This window comes from Lepisma saccharinum, chromosome 29, assembly GCF_977018435.1.
Source record: "Lepisma saccharinum chromosome 29, izLepSacc3.1, whole genome shotgun sequence".
In the NCBI taxonomy this organism is placed as follows: Eukaryota; Metazoa; Arthropoda; class Insecta; order Zygentoma; family Lepismatidae; genus Lepisma; species Lepisma saccharinum.
The window spans coordinates 49,876,741-49,899,596 of NC_139257.1; the positions used below are offsets into that span (position 1 = coordinate 49,876,741).

The 22,856-nt window shown below is 38.1% G+C and overlaps 1 protein-coding gene across 1 annotated transcript in view; it reads right to left on the minus strand.

Annotated features, from left to right (window-relative positions):
• Positions 1-8,596: 8,596 nt before the first annotated feature.
• Positions 8,597-22,856, minus strand: part of LOC145981486 (chitin deacetylase 8-like) — a 47,295-nt gene continuing 33,035 nt past the window's right edge. The window contains exon 6 of the mRNA XM_083114716.1: positions 8,597-9,002. Within this exon, the coding sequence (XP_082970842.1) occupies positions 8,711-9,002 (292 nt within the window). The 3' untranslated portion in view covers positions 8,597-8,710. The remainder of the gene's footprint in view (positions 9,003-22,856) is intronic.

A 22,856-nucleotide genomic window follows, 5' to 3' on the forward strand; every position in this document is an offset into this window, starting at 1 on the left:
AAACATTTCCACTCTCGCGAAAATAGTGCTAACATTGCCACATTCTAAAGCGGAAACGGAAAGAATATTTTCAATGTTAAGTGATACAAAAACAAAAAAGGGAAATAAAATGGGACCAGAATTGTTAAAGACTGCAGGAAATACAGCATCACCAACCAACATCTATCTCTGCACAGCAGCAGCATGTATGACTTCAAATAACATAATCAACAGTAAACGACTCAACGTTATTCATTAGGGGTGTGCGGGATCCTTTACTTTAAAAAGTCGTTAATTCTCGACGTTTTCTGCATTGTAAGTTTCTGGAACTTATCGAAAATTGTAAGTTTTTATTCTAGAAATGCAAAAACAATCACTTAAAGTGAAAATGACTTGTAAAATTCGAGATTTCCAGTGCTTCGGAAAACGATCCCGTCCCGACCCAAAAAATTCTGTCCCGCACACCCCTATTATTCATTAAGGCAAGAATTTACAATACCGGACCCTTCTGTAATTTCTATGCTACGTCTTATACTCACGAAATAATTATTCGTGATGATTTATCTCAAGTTAACATGTTGGGGTGAGGGGGAAAAAATGTTAATTAACGTGTAGAAGTTGTAAAATAAGCATTTCAATTCTCGCAATGATTCTCCGTATACAAGTATGGTAGCCATATTTGTTGATATGAACAAATTACAATTAGTTACGCTGTCTACAGCGTTGCCACACTGTTGATTTCATACTTGGAGAGCATGGATTGTGTAAGAATAGCGGAAGAGAACAGTAAAAAAGTTGTTAATGTTATACAGATTGTTAGGTGGAGTGTGCAGGAGGGCTAATTAATAAACTTATTCATTTCAGTATATTGCCCAAAGAACGTGCTTACATGTGACAGCGACAATCACGATGTAGAAGAACTGATTTGATTACAGGTAAATTTGGCAACATTACATCAATCATAAAATTGCAGGATACTAAAATGGCGTCTTCGATGATGTTAAAGTGCTACGAAAAAAATATTTTTTATCGGTTCGTAATCACAATTACCGCAAAACCATTCAGGAATAGCCCCACTGAGCATTCTCGGTAAGGTTAGGTTAAGTTAGGTTAGGCAAGGCAAACATAGTTAAAATTTGGGCTCGAAAAACGGGTAGCCCAACAAACCATTGACGGATAGCCCCACGAACCATTCAGGTACAAAAAAGGTAAAGTGTTCCCCTGTGCATAGCACCACGCCATGAAGGCGTATAGGGGGTGTGAGGGTAACGCCCCACACTTTCTTGATCCGGTCGTGAGTGGGGGTGATGTGATCAGCATCACGCCCCTGACCGCCTTTACCCCCCAGGGTTTCCCCCAGGTACCCATGTTATTCGACGCTGGGTAGGCGCCGGGGCCGCTTCCAGGTACGGTTAGGTTAAGTTAGGATAGGCAAATGTAAATTCGCTCCTTCATTAATTGTGGAAGCACCGAGCAGAAAGACTTGGTAAGTAAATGTGTATATTTTATCTTCTGTTTTGCATGCTCATGAGGTGATAATTTTTTTAGTCGCTTTACTTGGCGTAGGGACATTTGGTCAGTTGTAGGGACATTTTGACTACGTCTGTAGGGACATTGCCGAAAAATGGTTAGCAACACTGTCGGCTACCAGACGTCAGTGTACGTTCATGTTCACTTCTGTTTGCGTTTATCAGTACACGTGTTGCTTATACTGTGTTATTGTAATGTGCTACTCATGGCCAGTGCTTTATTGTGTGTTAATTGTTATTCATTCATTAGTTATGTCGTTAAACAAATATAGTCTTGAACAGAGAGTTTTTATGTACGATAATTACGTGAAAACGAATTCTTGCAGAAAAGTGGTCAGGGAATTACGATAGACAGGATCTCTTGAACCTAAGAAACGTGTTGTATTGCTGTTAAAGGAGGTCATTTTCAACATCTCTTATAACACAGGAGGTTAGTGATCATCATTATTATTACTTTTAAATATCATTTTACGCTTTCGGTTTGCTTTATGCGCCGGGATGCTGTCTTCCCTTTCTGACAACTGACGATAAAGTAACGATGTCTAATCTAAGATTTTCTGTCAGAAATAAGGTGCCAGAAATATTTGTATTTGGGAGGACACCTTTTCCACACACACACAGTATCCTTGCGACAAGGTACGTGCTTATTTCAATTGTAATTGTAACTCTAATTGTGAAAAGTGGAAACATTACAAAACAAGCGGTTTCTGTTACGGACTTCCTGAACGCAATTTGCCGGGACCTGTTGCATGAAGAGTCCGCCGAACGGCCGTCACTCTTGCGGTGAACGACTGAAATAACCTCCCTGTATAAATACCATGTAGCTCTCTGTTCTTTCTTCGTGTTTCGAACATTCAAAGAAAAGGCGGGCAGTTTAGCTGTTAAAGATTAAACATTTTGAAAAAAGGGCGGTTGGCAACAGACGCCAACCAAACATATATAAACTCCCAGATGAGAGTAGGGGAGGTCGGCTGTTGGAACTGAGACTTGGAAGGGAGAGGCTGTTTTTGCTTCGGTCAGCTAGGACCGGAGGACAGGTCTCCCGAAACGGATGCTGTAAGAGATTGGATTGCCGGGCAAGCTAGTGCCTTGGCGTCCAGTTTACAGGTAAAAAGGTAGTTTGTACTGGATGTTATTTAGAAGTAATTACGGTGCGCCGGGCAGCCTAGTGCCTTGTCACCGTGGAGGTTGAGAAATGTACACGTCGGGCGACCTCGCGCCTGTTAAGACGTTTCTTGGAGTAACGCGAGTCTACCTTGTGACAAGCGTACTTCAGATGTAATTCATGAAATGTAAAGCATCCAGGTACAAACAATAGAGATTCCAACATCAAAATTAGAGTCTTGGCCCAATAATTAAAGAAATGAACGTTCGGATACGAGTTGTATACTTCAAATTTTACGTTAATTAAACTTATAGAAATTATCCAAAATTTCCGTTTTTAATTTCACACATGCTGGACAAGGTAATTTATCCCCCTGATCATAAAGGTTTCGCAAAGGTTATCCGTTGTCTCTTGTAGTTAATTATATAATTATGTTGACTTGTAGCAACCCACGTGCATTGTCGTACAAAGAAAGATACCCCTAGACAAATCTGAGCCGAGTACGAAGTGCACCGAACCTCGATTGCGGAGGTAAAGTGTGGGGGACCAGGCAAGTAACAACCTTTGGGTATAGGGATGCCATAGAGTTAGAGTTAGTAACAAGAATATCACAAGTGGATAATTTGACCATCAAGTATATCTATTTAGATCATATGGCCTACCATTACCTTGCAAGTGTTAGAATGAAAGTAGACCAAGTCCTCAAAATGTCCACTTCTGATTGGTGGCTGTGATGGCAGATTGGGGCGTATGTTATCAATCCGTATGCCTTAGAATTTGTTTGCCAGGAGTGGTCATTGTAGATATTTTGCCTTCGAGTTATATTTTGATAAGATCTTCGGATCTGAAAAATATCATCGAAAATGACCTTGTATCCTCTTCACTTTTGTTATGTCTGTTTTTTCTCAATCAATTTTGTTTGACGTAGCTGATAAGGAGATAAGTTCCGCATCCTTCAGAGAGAAAACTGTTACAATCAGACTTACACGGAGGCCTTGATTGCATATTTTGTTTTTCTTTCCGAAGAATTTCTTCATTATACATATAATTTGCTACTAGTTTGCTACTGTACTTCAAACTAGTTATTCCCAACCGGGGTGCAGCGAGATATTTTAGGGATACATAATTATATATATATGGTCTCTGTGCTGATTCCACACTCAAACTTGAGTTCACCAAGAGTGAGACATCGGTGGCTGTTTTGGCTTGCACTGGCAGAGGAGTATCCTAACATATAACACTATTAAGCCTTGTTTCCATGATATAAAAACTATATATGCTGACCAAGGCAGAAATTTATTTTATTATAAAACATAAACTAAACGTAACGTTTCAACCTTCTAGCAAGGTCTTCTTCAGACTCTGTACCAAGTACAAATGTAAACAGGTACACAACAGGACGATATATATACACAAACATTACTCCCCTCCAGACTATTAGAAAGTTGTTCTGGAACAATCTAGCAGGTGGCTTTCCCTTGTCTACTTTACTTTCACCTGAAAGAGAATGTGTTTGGACTCTTTATCTCACGCTCTATTTCCTTCATTCTTCTTCCTCCTTCTCTCCTCTTTCTCTCTTGTCCTTTCTATTCATTCTAACACCTTCTTCCATTCTTTGTTTAACTTCAGTCCCCCATTCCAGTTCATTGTGTCTTCCACCTTTCTTCACTATTTCATTGGCCTCCTTCCATTTTCTCACTAGTATTCTATTCTCCCTTCCTATCTGCTTAGCCTCATCCCACTCTATGTCATGTTCTGTTTCTCTCGTGTGTTTAAATATCGCATTTCTCTCTCTTATGTCGTACATTATCCCTATGTTGTTTCAACCTGTCTTTCAGCCTCTTTTTCGTTTCTATAGAGCGTGAGATAAAGAGTCCAGCGACATTCTCCTTCAGGTGAAAGTACAGTCGACAAGGGAAAGCCACCTGCTAGATTGTTCCAGAACAACTTTCTAATAGTCTGGAGGGGAGTATGTTTGTGTATATACGAAGCGCATCCAGAAAGTAAGTTTCCCTATTTTTTTTTAAAAAAAAAACAACAACACAGTTTCAGGAAACCATTTATTGGCAACAGGTACAGCAAAGGTTCAGCTATTTTTCAACATAGCAACCACCAGATTTGAGACACTTGTCGTATCGTGGTATCAACTTTTGGATCCCACTGTCATAGAACTCTGCCGCCTGTGAATGGAACCAGCGTGTGACAGACGTCTTCAGCTCTTCGTCGTTGAAAAAATGCTCACCGGAGGACAGGCATTTCTTGAGGTGCAAGAAAACGTGAAAATCGCTGAGAGCCAGATCAGGACTGTAAGGTGGATGATCAAACAACTCCCAGCCAAATTCCGTCAAAACAGCTGCTGTGCGCCGAGCCGTATGTGGACGAGCATTGTCATGGAGGAGCACAACACCTGCAGTAAGCATGCCACGCCTCTTGTTTTGAATGGCACGTCGCAATTTCCTTAGTGTTTCACAGTAATGGTCAGCGTTCACAGTTTCACCTCTGGGGAGGAAGTCAATGAGCAAAATGCCCTTCCTGTCCCAAAACACGGTGCACATCACTTTCTGTACCGACAGCGTCTGTTTGAATTTCTTCTTGACCGGAGATCCACTATGCCGCCAATGCATTGACTGCTGCTTGGTTTCCGGGGTGAAGTGCGAAATCCACGTCTCATCGCCCGTGACGATCCTGTCGAGGAAATCATCGCCGTCATCATGGTACCGTTGCAGGAATGTCAGTGCTGCTCCTGAACGTTTCATTTTGTGTTCGGGTGTCAGGTTTTTCGGCACCCACCTGGCACACAATTTTTTGAACAGCAGGCGCTGCGTGACAATCTCATGCAACATGGATCGCAATATCTGTGGAAAAAGGCTACTCAACTCCGTAATCGTGAAGCGACGGTTCTCTACGATGCGCTGCCGCACCAGCTCAACCAGATCATCAGTGATGAGGGACGGATGACCACTGCGCTCTTCATCATGGACACTTTGACGACCTTCCGAAACCTGCCGACACAAGCGACGCACCATCTGCTTACTCATAATGTTCGGCCCATAGACCTCACAGAGCTGACGATGAATGTCAATTGGCGTAATGCTTTGTGCATTCAGGAACTTTATCACCGACCGAACCTCGCATGCGGCGGGAGGAGGAATACGAGCTTCCACTTCGGACCACTGCTGCCTCGCTACTGGCGCCGGGCGGGATCTGTCCGCCTGGCATATGATTGATACGTCTTAGCTCTGCTGCGCATGCGCAATTTACACGGCTCATTATGTTTACTTTCACGGGAAAAAAATAGGGAAACTTACTTTCTGGATGCGCCTCGTATATATCGTCCTGTTCTTGTACCTGGTTACATTTGTACTTGGTACAGAGTCTGAAGAAGACCTTGCTAGAAGGTTGAAACGTTACGTTTAGTTTATGTTTTATAATAAAATAAATTTCTGCCTTGGTCAGCATATTTAGTTTTTTTTATCCTAACATAGTGAAGAAGATAATGGACGAATTTTGGCCTATTGATCTTCATATTTGTGCGAGCAAGCCTTCTCTGCTATGGCGACAATCCAATGCGAGAAACAGACTGTATAACCTTGAGGATGCTATGCGTGTTTCGTTGTCAACTGTAAGATCTGATATCAAACATTTGTGCCCTAAGCATCAACCACAAGTCTCACATTAATAAAATAAATCTCTTTGCGTGATTTCTATTGTAGTAATTGTATTCTATTCTGATGTTTGTTCCTTATATTATCTTTCAATAAACAAATAACATTAGCACTGGAGTAGGCATTTATTTGACAATGAATTTAACTTGCTCCTCATAACATTTTCACATAGTGTCTGACAAAGGAAACAACACAATTATCAGACACATTATTGTCAATCATGGGTCAAGCAGGTACTTAAAAGCAGCAAGGAAGTAAATAAGACTGTATTACTGGAGATGAAATTTTGGCGTCCTGGGTACGCCAACCAAAAATCTCTGCTGGTTTGGTAGTAAAGCATACGCTTTGTACCGCCGGGGGTACACGTGGCAGCTAAAGCGTTAAGAAGACCTTTCGTTACCACCATTCGTTTCCTAGCAACAGACTCCCAGTTGTTATTTTTATTTGAATTGTTTCCTAGCAATGAACTGTGAAGATGTTTGTTCACGACCATTTCTTTCCCTGCAAACATACTCCTAATGTATTTATTTGAATCGTTTCTTAGCAATGAACTGTGAAGATAATTCATTACGATCATTCGTTTCCTAGCAACAGACTCCCAGTTGTTGTTTTTTTTATTTGAATCGTTTCCCAGCAATGAAGTGTGAAGATACGACCATTCATTTCGCAGCAACAGACTCCTAAGTTGCTCATTTGAATCGTTTCCTGACAATGAACTTGTGAAGATGATTGTTTACAACCTTTCGTTTCCTAGCAACAGACTTCGAGTTTGTTATTTGAGTCGTTTACTAGCAATGAAGTGTGAAGGTAATTGTTTATGACCTTGCTAGCAAGTGACTCCCAATTTGTTTATTTCAAATTATTGTCAGTTTAGGAACTTTTCCTCCATGACGAAGTTAGAGGCTTACCATGTATAAACATGCAACCTAAATACTAATGTAGATGTTAAGAATCAATTCACAATGATGAGGAAGAAAAAGTTTCTGCACGCTCCTACGCTCCTTATTAAAAAAAATATATCCAAAATTCAATCATCTTATCGACTATGACGCTTAATAACAGGAATTGAGGGGAAAATAGATCTATTCAAGGAAATGAAATTAACAACAATTGACACAGAATAACATTTATTTTGAAATGTGCACTTACATGATATGCTCGCACCTTGTCAAGTAGTCAGATGTTCATAGTTCAAGTTCCCATTATGGATGTTTGAAGTGTTCAACACTTCAAGTTTCACTGGTTATGTTCATCGATCTTTCAAATGTAACTTGTTCTGATATAATAAGAGTGCGATAATATTGACAGATGGAGAGAATATAATGGTCTTTCCGATATTGCAGTTGCATAACGTGCATACAAGAGCAATAAGTATTTTTAATTTATAATAAGATTTTATATCAAAAAGCTGAGTAAATGTTTCCGATTCTTTAATATTAAGATTATTTTCCAAATTACGTGTAAACATTACATAGCATCCTGACTATCACACGTGGCTGAGATATGCAGGAAATATTAAACATTCACGGAGATCTGACTTGGAGGAATTAAGGGGATATCTCTCTTTAAGGGAAAGCTTCAGCTTTTTATATTTAATTCAGAAGCATTCCTAAGAACATAATGAGGAGAGCAGCTTTTTCTCAGATGCAAATAATAACTAATTTTTATTCAATTGGGCAGTAATGGAAATTGATATATCATTATAACAGTTATATCTTCGAAATTAGAATGTTAGTTTTTCTATTGTTATGAATTATTCATTTTTGCATTTAATTTGACATTCGTTTTCTTCATACAATAGTTCTAAATTGTAATGCTCTTAATTAGAAATAAGCTAGATAATGAATATATACTGTTAGCACTGGCGTACGCAGGGGGAGCTGTTCGGCCTACACCCCCTCCGAAATTTTTAGAAAATCAAAAAGTCAAATAAAAGCAGTAAATAAATCGGGGAAAACCAAAGTGGTAACTGCAAACCATTTTTGTCTTTGAACAACATTTAAAACAAAGGTTAAAAATTGAAATAACGAAATATCATGTTGTAATATCCTGTCTTGCTATGTAATATCCCACCTTTACAATTCCAGCCCCTCCGAAAAAAACTCCTGCGTACGCTAGTGTTTATTATATCTTAATTTTTACGCTATCTTTTTATTGTTCCCTGTAATAATAATATATGTACCATTGACAATAATATTCACTATTATTATTATATATTCATCACTGCAGAAACCTGACTAATGTTAAAGTTGGAAGTAAGTGAAAAGTAACTTATTTTTGTTATTTTTTTCAAAAAATGGATCATCAATACTGTTATTTTTCAAAATAAAAAACTGTGGCTTACATTTTTTTTCTTAGGAACATCATAGAAAACGTGATTTTCGTACCTTAAACAGATAAAGAATTACAAGGTTTGTTGTAACAAATTGAATTTACTCCTTCATAGCTTTTCCAAGGGGGTTATCCAACCACGGATAGTACTGGGGGCATTTGGAATTGCACTGGGTCATGTACCTCGACCCCCCGGGAACGGTGGTCGACATTTGAGTTTTCCGGGTGTAGGAGCAAGCTTTAGGCTTCGGACATGTCGAATGCTTTAATTCTTCGCAGGCGAACGCCTCGATTTCACCTCTCATCAGGGACTTCGGACTTCGAATCCAGTTCAGGGCCTTTGCAATTGAGACAATATAGACGTCATCCAGTGTTTCCAAGTAATCTAAAAACCTGCAACAGAGCACAGATTACGGTGTAAAGATTTATACGCTGTGTACATGATGGAAATAATGAAAATTGTGACAAATAAATCACAAAAACAAATATCCCCTGCAAAATAAAATTATTTTTATACCTGCCAAGAATGTTTTCATCCCCACTCAAAGAAAATTAAATTGAAAGCATATAGTATACCATTTCTAAACTATAAAACGAACAAAATTAAATAATCATTCGTCTATTAATGATTATGCCATCAAGGATTTTCCTACCGAAAACTACGCAACCTTTAGGATTAAGTAGGACAGCATTCTGGAACTGACCAACCTTACAGAGTCGAGACAACAGCAGCTGTTTTCCATTTAAGTTTTCATGGCATAGTGCTGATATTTTGCATATCTATCAGGAGCGTATATTCTAGGCCATCTGGGAAGCCTGAAGTCTAGAAAGCAAAATACTGAAGAAAAATCAGTTCGAAACTGTGAATTAACCTGATAAAAAAAGATAATGGGGATTCTGAAGTTGGCAACCTGAACTATTTTGAGTTGGCAAACTGAATTCTTAGAAGTTGGCAACCTGAATTATTTTGAGTTGGCAACCTGAATTATTTTGAGTTGGCAACCTGAATTCTTGGAAGCTAGCAAACTGAATTCTTGGAAGTTGGCAACCTGCATTCTTTTGAGTTGGCAACCTGAATTCTTAGAAGTTGGCAACCTGAATTTTTAGAAGTTGACAATCTGAATTCTTTTGAGTTGGCAACCTGAATTCTTAGAAGTTGACAATCTGAATTCTTTTGAGTTGGCAACCTGAATTCTTGGAAGTTGGCAACCTGAATTCTTGGAAGTTGGCAAACTGAATTCTTGGAAGTTGGCAAACTGAATTCTTAGAAGTTGGCAACCTGAATTCTTTTGAGTTGGCAACCTGAATTCTTTTGAGTTGGCAACCTGAATTCTTAGAAGTTGACAATCTGAATTCTTTTGAGTTGGCAACCTGAATTCTTGGAAGTTGGCAACCTGAATTCTTGGAAGTTGGCAAACTGAATTCTTGGAAGTTGGCAAACTGAATTCTTAGAAGTTGGCAACCTGAATTATTTTGAGTTGGCAACCTGAATTCTTGGAAGCTAGCAAACTGAATTCTTGGAAGTTGGCAAACTGAATTCTTGGAAGTTGGCAAACTGAATTCTTAGAAGTTGGCAACCTGAATTATTTTGAGTTGGCAAACTGAATTCTTTTGAGTTGGCAACCTGAATTCTTAGAAGTTGGCAAACTGAATTCTTAGAAGTTGGTAAACTGAATTTTTAGAAGTTGGCAAGCTGAATTCTTTTGAGTTGGCAACCTGAATTCTTTTGAGTTGGCAACCTGAATTCTTTTGAGTTGGCAAGCTGAATTCTTTTGAGTTGGAAACCTGAATTCTTAGAAGTTGGCAACCTGAATTCGTAGAAGTTGGCAACCTGAATTCGTAGAAGTTGGCAACCTAGTAGTGGGTTTTGTGCTATGGACAGCGCGAGAAAGGAAGAGCATCCCCTCAAGCAGCTTTGCTACACTTAAAACTTGCTTAACATGAGCATATGAGTTTTTGGGCAAGTGTGGAATCTTGTCTAATTCAAGATTTTTGTAAAAATGCCCTCGGGAATTTTTCAGAAACGAAGAGCTCTCTTAGATTGATTTGCACATACTTATAAAAGTTGCGTCAGCCAGATTTTTGTACATAAGCTTGTCAATTTTTGGCTACATCAGAAATTAAGCTTATAGTATGTTTTTCTGTCAAAATCCCAGGAATCTTGAATTGATATCTATTGGGTTCTGAGACCAAGTGGAGTGTGGCGCATCGCCTTGTAATCAAAAGGTTCGGGTTTGAGTCCTCATAAAATCTGATTGCAAAATGTTAATATTGTTGTTTTGTAAACAAAGGGGCTTTGGGTTCGAGTCCTGAGAGATGTGACATTCCATACGTGAGATTTTGCTCTGTTGATAGCTCCCAGATCTTAAATTTGGTAAAAAATGTTATACAACAGAGCAAAATTATTCTCTATTAAGAATCACCGGAGTTTTGTTATCTGGGAGCTCAACAATACGGGGGCAAAACTGCATAATCAATACAATAGAATGGAGGTCGAGTAAACATTGCATGTTCTTTCCAATCTTTTGATCAGTCCCAATGTTTCGGCCAACAATTAATTATGCATGGCCGGGGGTTGTAAGCCAACAGATATAATCTATACTGCGTCTTTTCAGAGCGTTATTTATTATTAAAGAGTAATTGCCTTCATTCTGTATGCCTGAGTGATTATATCTGTTGATATTGCCTCTAATATGTCTTTTCCGAGGGGAAATTACATGTTATTTGTCATGGGACTCAAAGAGAAATTATTATCTACACTGTGTACTCTTTCAGGGAACCATCCATCATATTGAGGAATTGCCTTCTCGGATATTATCATGCAAAGGTTTGGTATTGTCGCAACAAAATAATTGCAAGGGCAGATGTGCTGGGTAGGTAAAAGCTTTTCTGCTCGTAAGCATAGGTGATATAAAATGGGTAGGTAATATATTTTCTGACGGTAAAGTATTGTTTTATATCCAAAGGGTTTCTGTGTTTAAATCGTGTTTCTAGTTCGAGTTGCTGTTTTAAGTCTATTTTATGCACAGTAAGGCTAATCGGGAGTGGCCCTACAGTTTTAAAGTGGGATCCAAACTACTTGTGCCTCCACCGGGTATCGAACCCGGGACCTCTTGATTACAAGGCAATGATGCTACCACTGCGCCATGGGGGAAGCCCTGAATCGTGCTTCTAGAACTGCTCCGTGACTCTCTCATTTCTTACATCATAAACATATGATTTTTCACCTATGAGAATGACACTGCATATGGTGTCATCTGGTAAAGCCTCGTGAAATTCACAGATAATTTTAATGTTTGTTCTATCATTAACCACAACCTGTTTTCTTTTTGAAGCGTTGATGACAAACATGGGTCTCCGTTCCTTGAATTCATCTGGTGCGTAGTACAGGTCAGTATTGCCTGTAGTGACACGCTTGAAAGCCGAAAAAGCTTCATATAATTTAAGGAAATCATCCTTGGACATGTCTAAATTGTAATTTTCTCTAGGAAAGACCTCATTTCTGCCATTTTAAGATATATGTTTTTGATGTTGCAGTTATCAAATCTACTTGAATTTTTTTCCTGATTGTTGTGTCTTCCAGTCTGAAATAGTACCACTACAAAATCGGGCATGTCAAATTGTATGCTGGAGAATGAATTTGTGGCATCAAATTCATAATAAGAACCAGTGGCAACCTTCTGTACGCATTGATATGTGTAAAATTGCAGAGGAATCTGTGGATTTTTTAGGATATCTGCTTTGTATTTAAGAGCATAGCCGGCCTCATATTCAACAACGGGGATTCTTAACTCCATAGTCTGAATAATGCATTTGCCTGCATCAGGTAAGGTATTAGGCAAAGCTTCCCCTGTAGGATTTAATGTGCTGTACCTCATCAAAGCATTGTTATCATTTGCAGCTCTTCTAAATGTAATTCTTAAACCACCCTTCCACATAATTTCTTTGTAATCCGAGAAGAATCCTGGCAACAGGCGCATTGGAAACAGCACTGTGTGGTTTTTAGATAATATCTTATCACCGGCCTCAAATCCGCCTATTTTGTAGTAAGAAGCCTCGGTTTTGGATAATTTTAATGTAGCCAAAGCTGTGGAGGTAATACCGGGATAATCTATTCTGTTTATAACAACGCCATGCTTTCTGATCTCGATTTCAGAGAACAGATGCGGCACAAAATTGTCTACAAGTCTTATATTCGAATTTGCCGGAAAATCGGTACCATCCAGCTTTACAACATCAAATTTGATGTATAGATCTGCTCTGTGGGGGTGTATAAAGCCGTCCCCTACATCAAGATCCACCTCAACCTCCGTGTTGGGTTGATTTAAATTTGCAAATGTCCTCCTGTTTGGGGGGAATGATTGTAGCTCATAACTCTCAATATTTTCCATTGTATGTATTTTTATTTAAATGTTAATCTCTATGATTGCAGTTGTTGTGGCTCCAGCAAAATCAACTAATTCTTCTTTTTCATTAGTGACCATCAACTCAATGTAATCTATTCTATTATGGCATACAGGAAAATATAATGTTGGGGATGGATTGTAGATGATCGGCTCCATGAATTCGGAATTAGGTTTGAATGTTGCAATGATGCCGGTTTGTTTGTGAGTGCCTATGCCATTTGATTTGGTGATCATACCCTCGGCCACATTACAGTGAATGTTCAGAGTCTCTATGGCTAAGAATTTAGGTATATTCATAGCAGTGTGTTTGATGGCCGGTTCAAGTTTTGTGTTGTTCTCAAATCCCAACAGCTCTCCTATAGTACCCAGATGCACTGTTTCCGTAGCAGACACAATCTCTACTCTGTGAGTGACAGAATTTTGACTTAACACCACACCTCTGGGTAATTGAGCATTTAGAGTGGATAGATTATATTGCCCTGGAGTGATGACAATTTTTTGATCCCCTACTGCAATTGTGTTGTTGTGGTGAGTAATATTTGGGATCAAGTACATGCCGTAAAATGCTCTGAGAGCTATTGTTTTGGGATACACTATGTCATCATGTAATTTGAGTTTTAATATTGAATTTTGGCTGGTGAGATGGAATACCCCCATGATGTTTCAGATACCACAGGGCTTTTTGAAAATTTTCAATTGATGGTTTATTTATTTGAGACATGTATCTGAGAACGGATAAACACAAATGTCCGCAATTAACATCTTTGAAGTTTTGAATACGGGAATTATTGTAATAAAGATTAGGTGATTTTAGATATTTTACTAAATTTTCAGGTGGAACACCTCCAAATGAATCAAACACAAATGCCTCATGTTTTAAATATTTAAGATAACAGATCCAGTGAGTGCCCTGATTTTTGTACTCATCCAAATTAACAATGCCACACTCTTTGTTGAGTGGTTGTTCCGGTAAAGAATCAGACATGTACACACCTCTAAAATTTTTGATACCCAATGGCTTGATTAAAGCTTCAATATCTTGGTTTGTAAGCGGCTCTTGTTTTTTTTAAACTTATTCATGGCTCTCTTAACACCTTTGCCTTTTTTCTCCATGGCCAGGTTATGGCGCCTCTGCTCATCTAATTCTGCCTTATTTTTCTTGGCATCTATTACTGTTTTTGCTATGGCAGCTGATCCCCCAGCCAAGCTCCCAACAGCCCCGAGAGCAGCTAAGATGGCAGGGATGGTAAATATGAAACCCCCCACATGTGATTTTTTTCTTGATTGCTGTAATTTTTTTAATTGGGGGGTACTAAGCAACAATTTCATACCATGTCCCTTTGCAAGACAAGAGCTTTTTTTCTTGCGCTGCTTTTTGGTCAAAAGACTGTCAATAGTTTTAAGAGATTTGAGACCTGCATAAGGTATTTGATACATAACACCCTTGGCCTTCATTGTAGGTTTATTATATACATATTCACAGCCCCCACCCCAGTTTTTGTTTGGTGCTCATAGCTATGGTGGTTCCCAATGCTGATATTCTCTCACTTAAAGAAGCATCTTTGCTTACAAATCTACCAAATGCAGCCTCTTCTAATTTCTTGTCTGCAACATGTCTCTTGTCAAGATCGGTATGTGTGTTGTATGCTATGTCATGGTCTCTACAAGCAGCATCTAGGGGATTAACACCAGGATCACCTCTGTTTAATCTATGATCCAATTTTGTGCCTGGACCACAATATTGATAGCCTGGAATGTGTAGTTCAAATGGCAGCTTGTTTATAATGTCATTAACCAAGCCCCGACCCTCAGAAATATTCCAAAATTTAGGTGGTAGAGTATTAATAATTTTTATGAGATATCCAATCCCTTTAGGGTCATTCACTATAAAATTAGACAATTTTGTGCTTATCATGTCCATAATTCCAACCTTTTCATTGTAAAAATTGTGGTTCCCTGCATTTTCCTCCCCAGCTATCACCAATAACCTATCTACAAGTTTCCTGACATCATCAACCCACACAAATTCTTTGGGCAGGGTGTTGTATTGTTTGATCCCACTACCTGTCTTGATCTGTGACCATATGGGCTTGATTAAATTATTGTATTTTGCTCCACTGCTAGACTTGACTCTTTTTTGTGTGGGATCATTGTTCTGGTATAGAGCATCTGATTTTATTAATATTTCTTTGTAATGTTCATAATCTTGATCTGTATAGCTGCCAGGCCTTTTCCTAGTCATCAGTTCCCACAATCCAGGTGTGCCGGGGTACTTAACAAAAGCACCTTTTTCTCCGAGACGAGATTCTGAATATACAATTATATCATCTCCCATAAAAGTTACTCTGAAATTACCGATTCTATGAATAATGCTGCCATCAAGCTCTGTGTCGGCATATAAGCCAAACACCTCATCTTTGTTGTCTTTAGGTGTGGTTAAATATTTTTGAGCAAGAAGACCCAATTCAATAGGATCCAGAGTAGCTTCAATTCTTCGAGGAGCAACAGGACTAGGTGTATGAATACTGGAAAGTGGGGTGAATGGATAATCTAATATGTTCCTAGCAGCTACAGGTACAAGCTCCGTGATCAAATCTTGATTTTGCTCTGTAACAGTTTTGATATTCTTACCTAAATTATTAATAGCATCAATGACAGGCTGTTCTGTTTGCTTGTGTTTTTCATAAATTCCACGGTTCTCTGATTTCCATCCCTTAAATCTTTTTACAAGATAATCTCTTAACTTAAGATCATCAATGACTGGTCGTTTCATGGTTGTTTATTTATGTCTCAACGTCTAGAAAATCGTTGATTTTATTTCTGTATTTGCCACTATTAGGTGTTCTTGTCATATCAATTGTGACAAACCCATAACTGTCCTGGTTCCAGCACTTGCTGCAAAACTTGGAAAAATCATTGTAGCTCAAGTCCCCACCTACATATTCATCATGTATGTGTTTGAGGTTGGTATGATCTTGATGAAACACACATATAAAATTGCTGTTGTCTCGGATCAGCTGCTTCGGTATTTTAGAAAAAGTCTGTGCAAGGTAGAAGCAGTCAATGTTTTTGTGTCGGCCCTGTGTAAAGAAATTTCTAACCTTGTTTTGATTATCCAGTATAATGTCATCAAACACAACAACAGAATTATCGAGACATTCATGGAGTGGCTTAACATCTGGTTCAAAAGTGGCTATATCCAATCCATCATATAGCTTCATCAGCTGCTGATATTTTAATTGTTCCAAGCTCTTTGAGAAAACATACAAGTGCCTGTTTTTCCAGTCTAACCAGTTGGGTGCCAATAAAAAATTATCAACCATTAGAGTAGTTTTACCACAAGCAGATGGCCCAACAATAAGACACCTAATATTATCAGGTAGCAGCACTCCATTTATCTTATTCTGCTGTTCAGGTTCTGGCAGCCTTTTTATAACATCCCAGGTGCTCATATTATCACTTTGTCTGCATCGATCCAGCTGTTTTCCGGATGACCCAGCCATTTGACAAGTAACTTGTTGCCTTTTCTGCGGATAATTTTTTCTATGAGATATGTGTCAGGCTGTTTAGTTTTGCTGAGCTCTTGTTCATAGAACCTGCCTTTGAGAATTTCTCCTCGGTGATCTTTTATTATATAAGTGTTAAGGGTCCCGGGTTTAACTTGAACCACTGTAAATAATTCGGTGCTCCAGTTTCTCGTAAAGCCTCTCTTGAATAAGTGCTTATATTTGCTGATTCTTACTTGATCGCCCACCCTGTATTTGGCCCTTCTTGTTGTTGGCTGATATCTAGGATAATAAACAGTGCTGATCAATTTTTGCTCATCAGATGAAGTTACCTCGGAGGGTTTCATGTTGATTGTGGAATGGACCGAGTTGTTATATTTATGTAGAAGTTCTGGAAGAATATTAAGCCATTTATAATTACCTTGAAGTGTGAATTGTTTATACATAAGATTTTTTAAGGTTCTGTTGAATCTCTCTACAATTGAGGCTTTGAGATCACTGTAACTCGAATAATGTTTTATTGCCTGGCTTTTAATAAATTGTTGAAACACTGAATTATAAAATTCTTTGCCATTATCTGTTTGCAAATAGCGCGGTGATCTTCCACTCTGATTGATGATTGTCCTGAAGGCTTCTGTAACACATGTTCCAGTCTTGGATTTGAGTGGCACAGCCCAGGCAAATTTTGAAAATGTGTCTATCACAGTGAGTAGATACTTGTAGCCCTTGTTGATTTTGTCTAAGTTTTTCAACTGCCCACTTGACAACTCAATCAGGTCGCTCTGCCATAAATCATCTATGCCTTTTGTGACTACTGGGAGTCTCTTAAAATTATGTCTGGCTTGTCTGTGTAATTCATCAACAATAATTTCTCTAGACATAATATGTAAACAAGAATATTGCAACTATAGGGTGTTCAGCAGCTGATACTACAGGATTTTCTAAATATAATTTGTCCCCTATTTGTATTTTAAATTCCAGAGTGCCATCATCTTCAGTATAGGCTGTTTCTAATGTATTGGGGTCTGTAAAATCCTCTAACTCTACACTGGTGATTTTTGGTTTGTTGTCAGCATTTGTTATTGATAAGGTGGGGTAGTGGTGTGACTGTGGTTGATGCCAATATTTGATCTTGATTGGTCTCAATGTGCCCCCAACAAAAAACTGGTAATAAAATTGTGCAGGGGACAGCATATATATTTTGCCACCTGGTGTAAATGGAGAATCATATTCTTTGTTGGGAATGCTGTACAATTCAAGAATTACTGTATGTTTTGGATTCTCGATTATGCCCGTTATTTCTTTTTCTGCTGTAAGCAATCTGCTTGTTACAGATTCAAGGTGCTCATTGATGGTTCTAACAACATCATCATGGCCTGGCTTGATTTTTATGTCCACAGCAAGTCTCTTGTATTGTTGCACTATTTCTTGAAGCTGGGTGGCAAAAACAGACAGAGCATTTGCTTGATTGGATTCCATGGTCCCTAGCTGTTGCTTGATATTAGCTACAATTTGTTGCAAATTTTCAACAACTGCCAATTTTGAATTTTGAGCAGTAAGATCATGGACCTGTCTTCTTATATCTTCAAACAGGGCATGCAGTTCATTAATATGTTGATTGGTTGGTAAAGTGGCCACTGTCTGAGTGAGTTGTTTGATCTCTGTCTGGATATTCTTGATATCTTCTGATTTCAATATCCTATTCACTGCTCTCTTAATATTTTTAAGTTCCTGTGATGTGGGAAGATTTGATACTGTATTTTGTAAAAATTCAAGTGCCAATTTTACATTGTTTAATTCAGATGCATCAGCCACATTTTGCATAGCATTTTGGAGAAGGGCTATATCTGCCTGAGAGGGTGTTGATTGTTGTAAAATTTCAAGCTTTGTTTGGATATCATCGATCAAGTGATGAAAATGAGATAGCTCAGATTCAGTGTTGAGGTTTTCAAGCTTTGTGATCTGTTGCTGGACACTGACAAGAGTATCTACAATCCCAGGCAGGCGAGTTTCTTGTACATTTGCCAAATCACTTTGCACTGCTGCTATTGTACCTTCAAGATGGGTTATGGTACTTTGAATTTTTCCAAAATCTTCATATGTTTCAAGTTGCAGCTTAATATTTGCAACACTCCGAGTTATTGCATTCAAAGCATCAGAAGATGGCAAGTTGTTCATAAAATTTTCAAGTGTCTCAATTTTTTCTTTAACCTCGGCTATGGCATTGTTCAGAGGATCCAGGTTAGGTATCTGGAGTGACTGAATCTGTTCTTTTAGAGTGGAAATGACTAGATCAAAATCTTCTTGTGATTTTATGCTTTTGACAATTGTTTGGAGCTGTGTCTGGACATTATTTATCTGTTCCTCTAATTGCTGTTTCAATTGCTCAGAGTTGTTAGCCTGGGTCTTAAATTTGGCTTGAAGAGCTGCTACAGCTTCTTCTAAACTTTGAAAATTATCCAATGTTGCCAGATCAGTATATTTCTGAAGCAGTAACTTGAGTTCTGAATCAATTTTAAGAAGAGGGTCCATGCATTGTGATTGCAGATTTGTAATTTCTAATTGAAGACTGGCATTGAGTGTGGTTTGTAAAGCTTGTAAATCACTTCTTAATTTCTTGACTCTGACATCAAGCATCAGAATCTCATCACTGTGATCTTCATGTCTTGTATGGCCAAATATATCATTAGGCATTTTGTTTTACTGGTTATTTATTATAGAGTATCTGATTCTTAATTCTATAAAAAAGGGTATAAGCTTGTCATAAGATCCAGGGACCTCAATATATAAGCAGTCACCAGCAGAAACAGTATATACAGTGCCAGAAATCATGTTTGAGTGCTTGATTCTATAAATATTTCTCCCTACTGAAATTTTAACATCACCCTCGGGGGTTGTAATAAATTGTAATTGCCCACCTACAGGTAATTGGTAATGATTTAAATTATTGTTAAATATGTACAATTTTTTACCTGTTTCTTCATCATTATCTGTAAGTATGCTGTTCAGATGAATAATTAACAAGCCACTCAGTTTAGACATTACAGATTGTAAATCAGAAGAGGGTTGTGGTGTGGGCAGGTTCATAATACCTTGTTTCTTGAACCCAAATAAGTTCATAGGCATGTTTATTTATTTCAAATCATGCTCTGGAATTGGGCATTGTTTCCCATTTTTCAAATCACAATGCCCCCAAGGTAGAGTATGTATGTTACATGACAAAATACATCTCTTGTCATCATGTGGGTCCAGGGCCACTTTTGTTACAATATTGCTAGTCAGCAAGTGATTCTCACTCTGAATTCTATTTTCTGATGTTCTGATTGAATTCTGGGATTTGATGCAATTTTTATAATCTTCAAATACAAGCTCTTTTTCAACAGTAACTCTGCCAATGCCCTTGGCCTTTTTGACAACAGCACTACATGTTTTAAAACTATACATCTTGGCACTTAACCCAGCAAATTCCACAATAACATCACCAAGTGTCTCATCTTTTAACTTGCCAGGCACCTTTTTGTTGTGGGGTTGAATTCTTGTATGTTCACTGGTATCAAAGTATTGAAACAATTCAGGCTGTGACATATCTTGATAAACATCTTCTGTTTGAATTTCAAGAATAAAACTATCCGTGTCCATGTACAATAATTTTACACGATCACCATAAAAAGGTTTCAGCACATCATAATATAATATTAACATATGTAATTTGGACGATTCCAATATCACAGCCCCTTCATAAATAGGTTTATCAAATTTGATTTTTGTTTTCATCATGTTGAAAAGTGCCATGTGCTCATCATAAATTCTTCTGTAATTGAAGTTGGGCTTTGCAACCAATTTTTTGCTCAGGCTGGGGTCAGTAATTATTTTAACATCGGTATGTTTCCTGACATTTTCAATTGTTTTGCCATACACTGAATTCACCATCAATTTAAACAAGCCCTTATCAAATTGGCTCTTTGCAGATGTTCGAAGCTCCGTATTTGTATCAATATAAGGTTTCAACCATTCTGAGTGCCTGAACCTCAAAACTTTGCCAACTTTGGTCACTTGAACACCATGTTTCATCAGGAACTGTAGGTTTTTGTAATATGTGACATATCCCTGTTTCGGCTCCAGGGTCATCATGAACTTCCTCTGTTTAGAGCCAGGTGAGCACTGAACCTCGGGAATTGGGGGCAGATCAGAAAATTTGTTGTGTAAATGATCTGGAAATATCAGTTCAGTCTCTAAGAAGAGGCCATATTCACTGTCATCAAAATCCTGAAGATCCTCAATATTGAAATCTTCAACCCATTCAAGCCCTGCATATGGCAGTTTTTGCATCATGGCGTGACCATAGAGGTTGTTTGCATCCACATAAAGTATATAATTTGATGGCCGTGCTGGATCATAATCAGGCATGTATTTGTTATTTGCTCTGGCATATCTCTGGGAACATTGCACCATCCCACCTCTTATACATTTCTCCATAAACAGATACATATCTTGATCGTGGATCAGATCCAATTGCTTTTTGGTGTTGAAAAACATTGCAGACCATGCTAGACCCGGGGCACTGTAAAAATACACTGGGTCCAGTCCATAATTTTGCATGGAAGATTTTCTGAATGCCTGAAATACATCAGCTGAGAGGGTCGTATCAAGTTTTAAATATGCCATGTGATAATCACCAAATGTCTTGCATTTTAAATTGTTCCACATCAACTTGGCATGGTGATAATCTTCATCAGTGATTCCAGATCCTCTGATTTTGCTGTAAAATGCTTCTTGCGGTGGCAGGGAACACTCATCAAATTTAGAAAAATCTGTAACATAGTCATATGGATATACACCCTTCCGCCTAATTAATTTCAGGTCCAGATTTGGAAACATTGCACGTGTGATTTTCAAGTCATCATCAGATAATTGAGAGGCCAGTGTAGCCAGGCTAGCAGGTAAAAATCTGTAAGAATCAAGAAATCTTATGTGAATAGGAACACCATCAACTTTAATTATTTTGCTAATAGATATATATTTTTCATCATTTTCAGCTAAAATATTTAAATTCTGCTTGTCAAACCCCTCGTACCTGATCAGATGATGGAAATCATAATTGGATGCTCCATGGCAGAATATGGGGATAAATTTTGGTCTCTTGATCTTAATATTACAGCTACTACACAGGGCCTGTTTATATCGACCATCTGTATGAGAATGGTGTTTCACCTTGATATTTTTATCTGAAAATTCAGAATCACATACCGGGCATTTTTCTGCATTGTTGAAATCCTCAATCTGTTCCTCTGTTAAAGGCAACATAGGCTTTGATATTAATAAGATGTTAGATGCTATGTCACGGCACACATTTTCTATTATATGTGCAAATATTTTGATGGCATTTGGTCCCTTGTATAAGTATGGCTCACTAACAACACCATCCCGTACAACTACATAACAAAAACTGGAAGGTTCATGTAGCTGGTATGGTGTACTTGAAGATTCTTCTGGATCTGGGCTACAGAATGCAAGAGATTTGAGATTCGATTCAAAATCATAGACAATAAATGCTGGGTGTTCCAACAAGGCTTCATACTTTTTGAATTTGCAATTTTCACTTGGATTGGGCATCACCATATGAACAGGTTTATGATTGCCACAGTATTTCAGATGCTCAATTAACTTGTTTTTAGCAATTTCTGCATTTTTTTCACAAACACCATTTACCATTTTTCGACCATCAAATACAGTTAAACATCTTCTGCACAACTTAAATATTCTATTAGATTTGTCTAGTTGTGTTCTGACTATAGCTTCAAGATTATGTATCAGAGTATAATGGTATGTATCATCTCCTTCAATTAAAAGCAGATCAATCGGAATAGCAGATTCATCATCAATTGTACTGATTCTGAGAGGTGATATCGGGCAATTGCCAGTGGAACAAATAAATACATTAATAGATAATTGTTTGCCATTGATGTGTCTGGCCTTTTTTTCAAATTTATCAATATTCTCTACAGACATTGGATATTCCAAACCCTCCATTACATCATCAAAATCGTGTTCATGCTGTTTGTAATAAGTTATTCTCTGAGGATCCTTTGAAACTGGATACAAAGCAGCTAATATACACCACAAAAAGCATTTCTGGTCGGCGTTTTTTATATTGACCACGGCTCTTTTGTTTTTGATATTAGCAGGCAAAGGCACATAAGTAGATCCTTGTAATGGAGTGAATTCAGAAATATTAACATAGAGCTTGTGTGATGAACCGCATAGGCTCCATCCTGACTCTTTTGCCGCAAATTCAGAGTGTTTGATATTTAATTGATCTATCAAATTGCCTATTA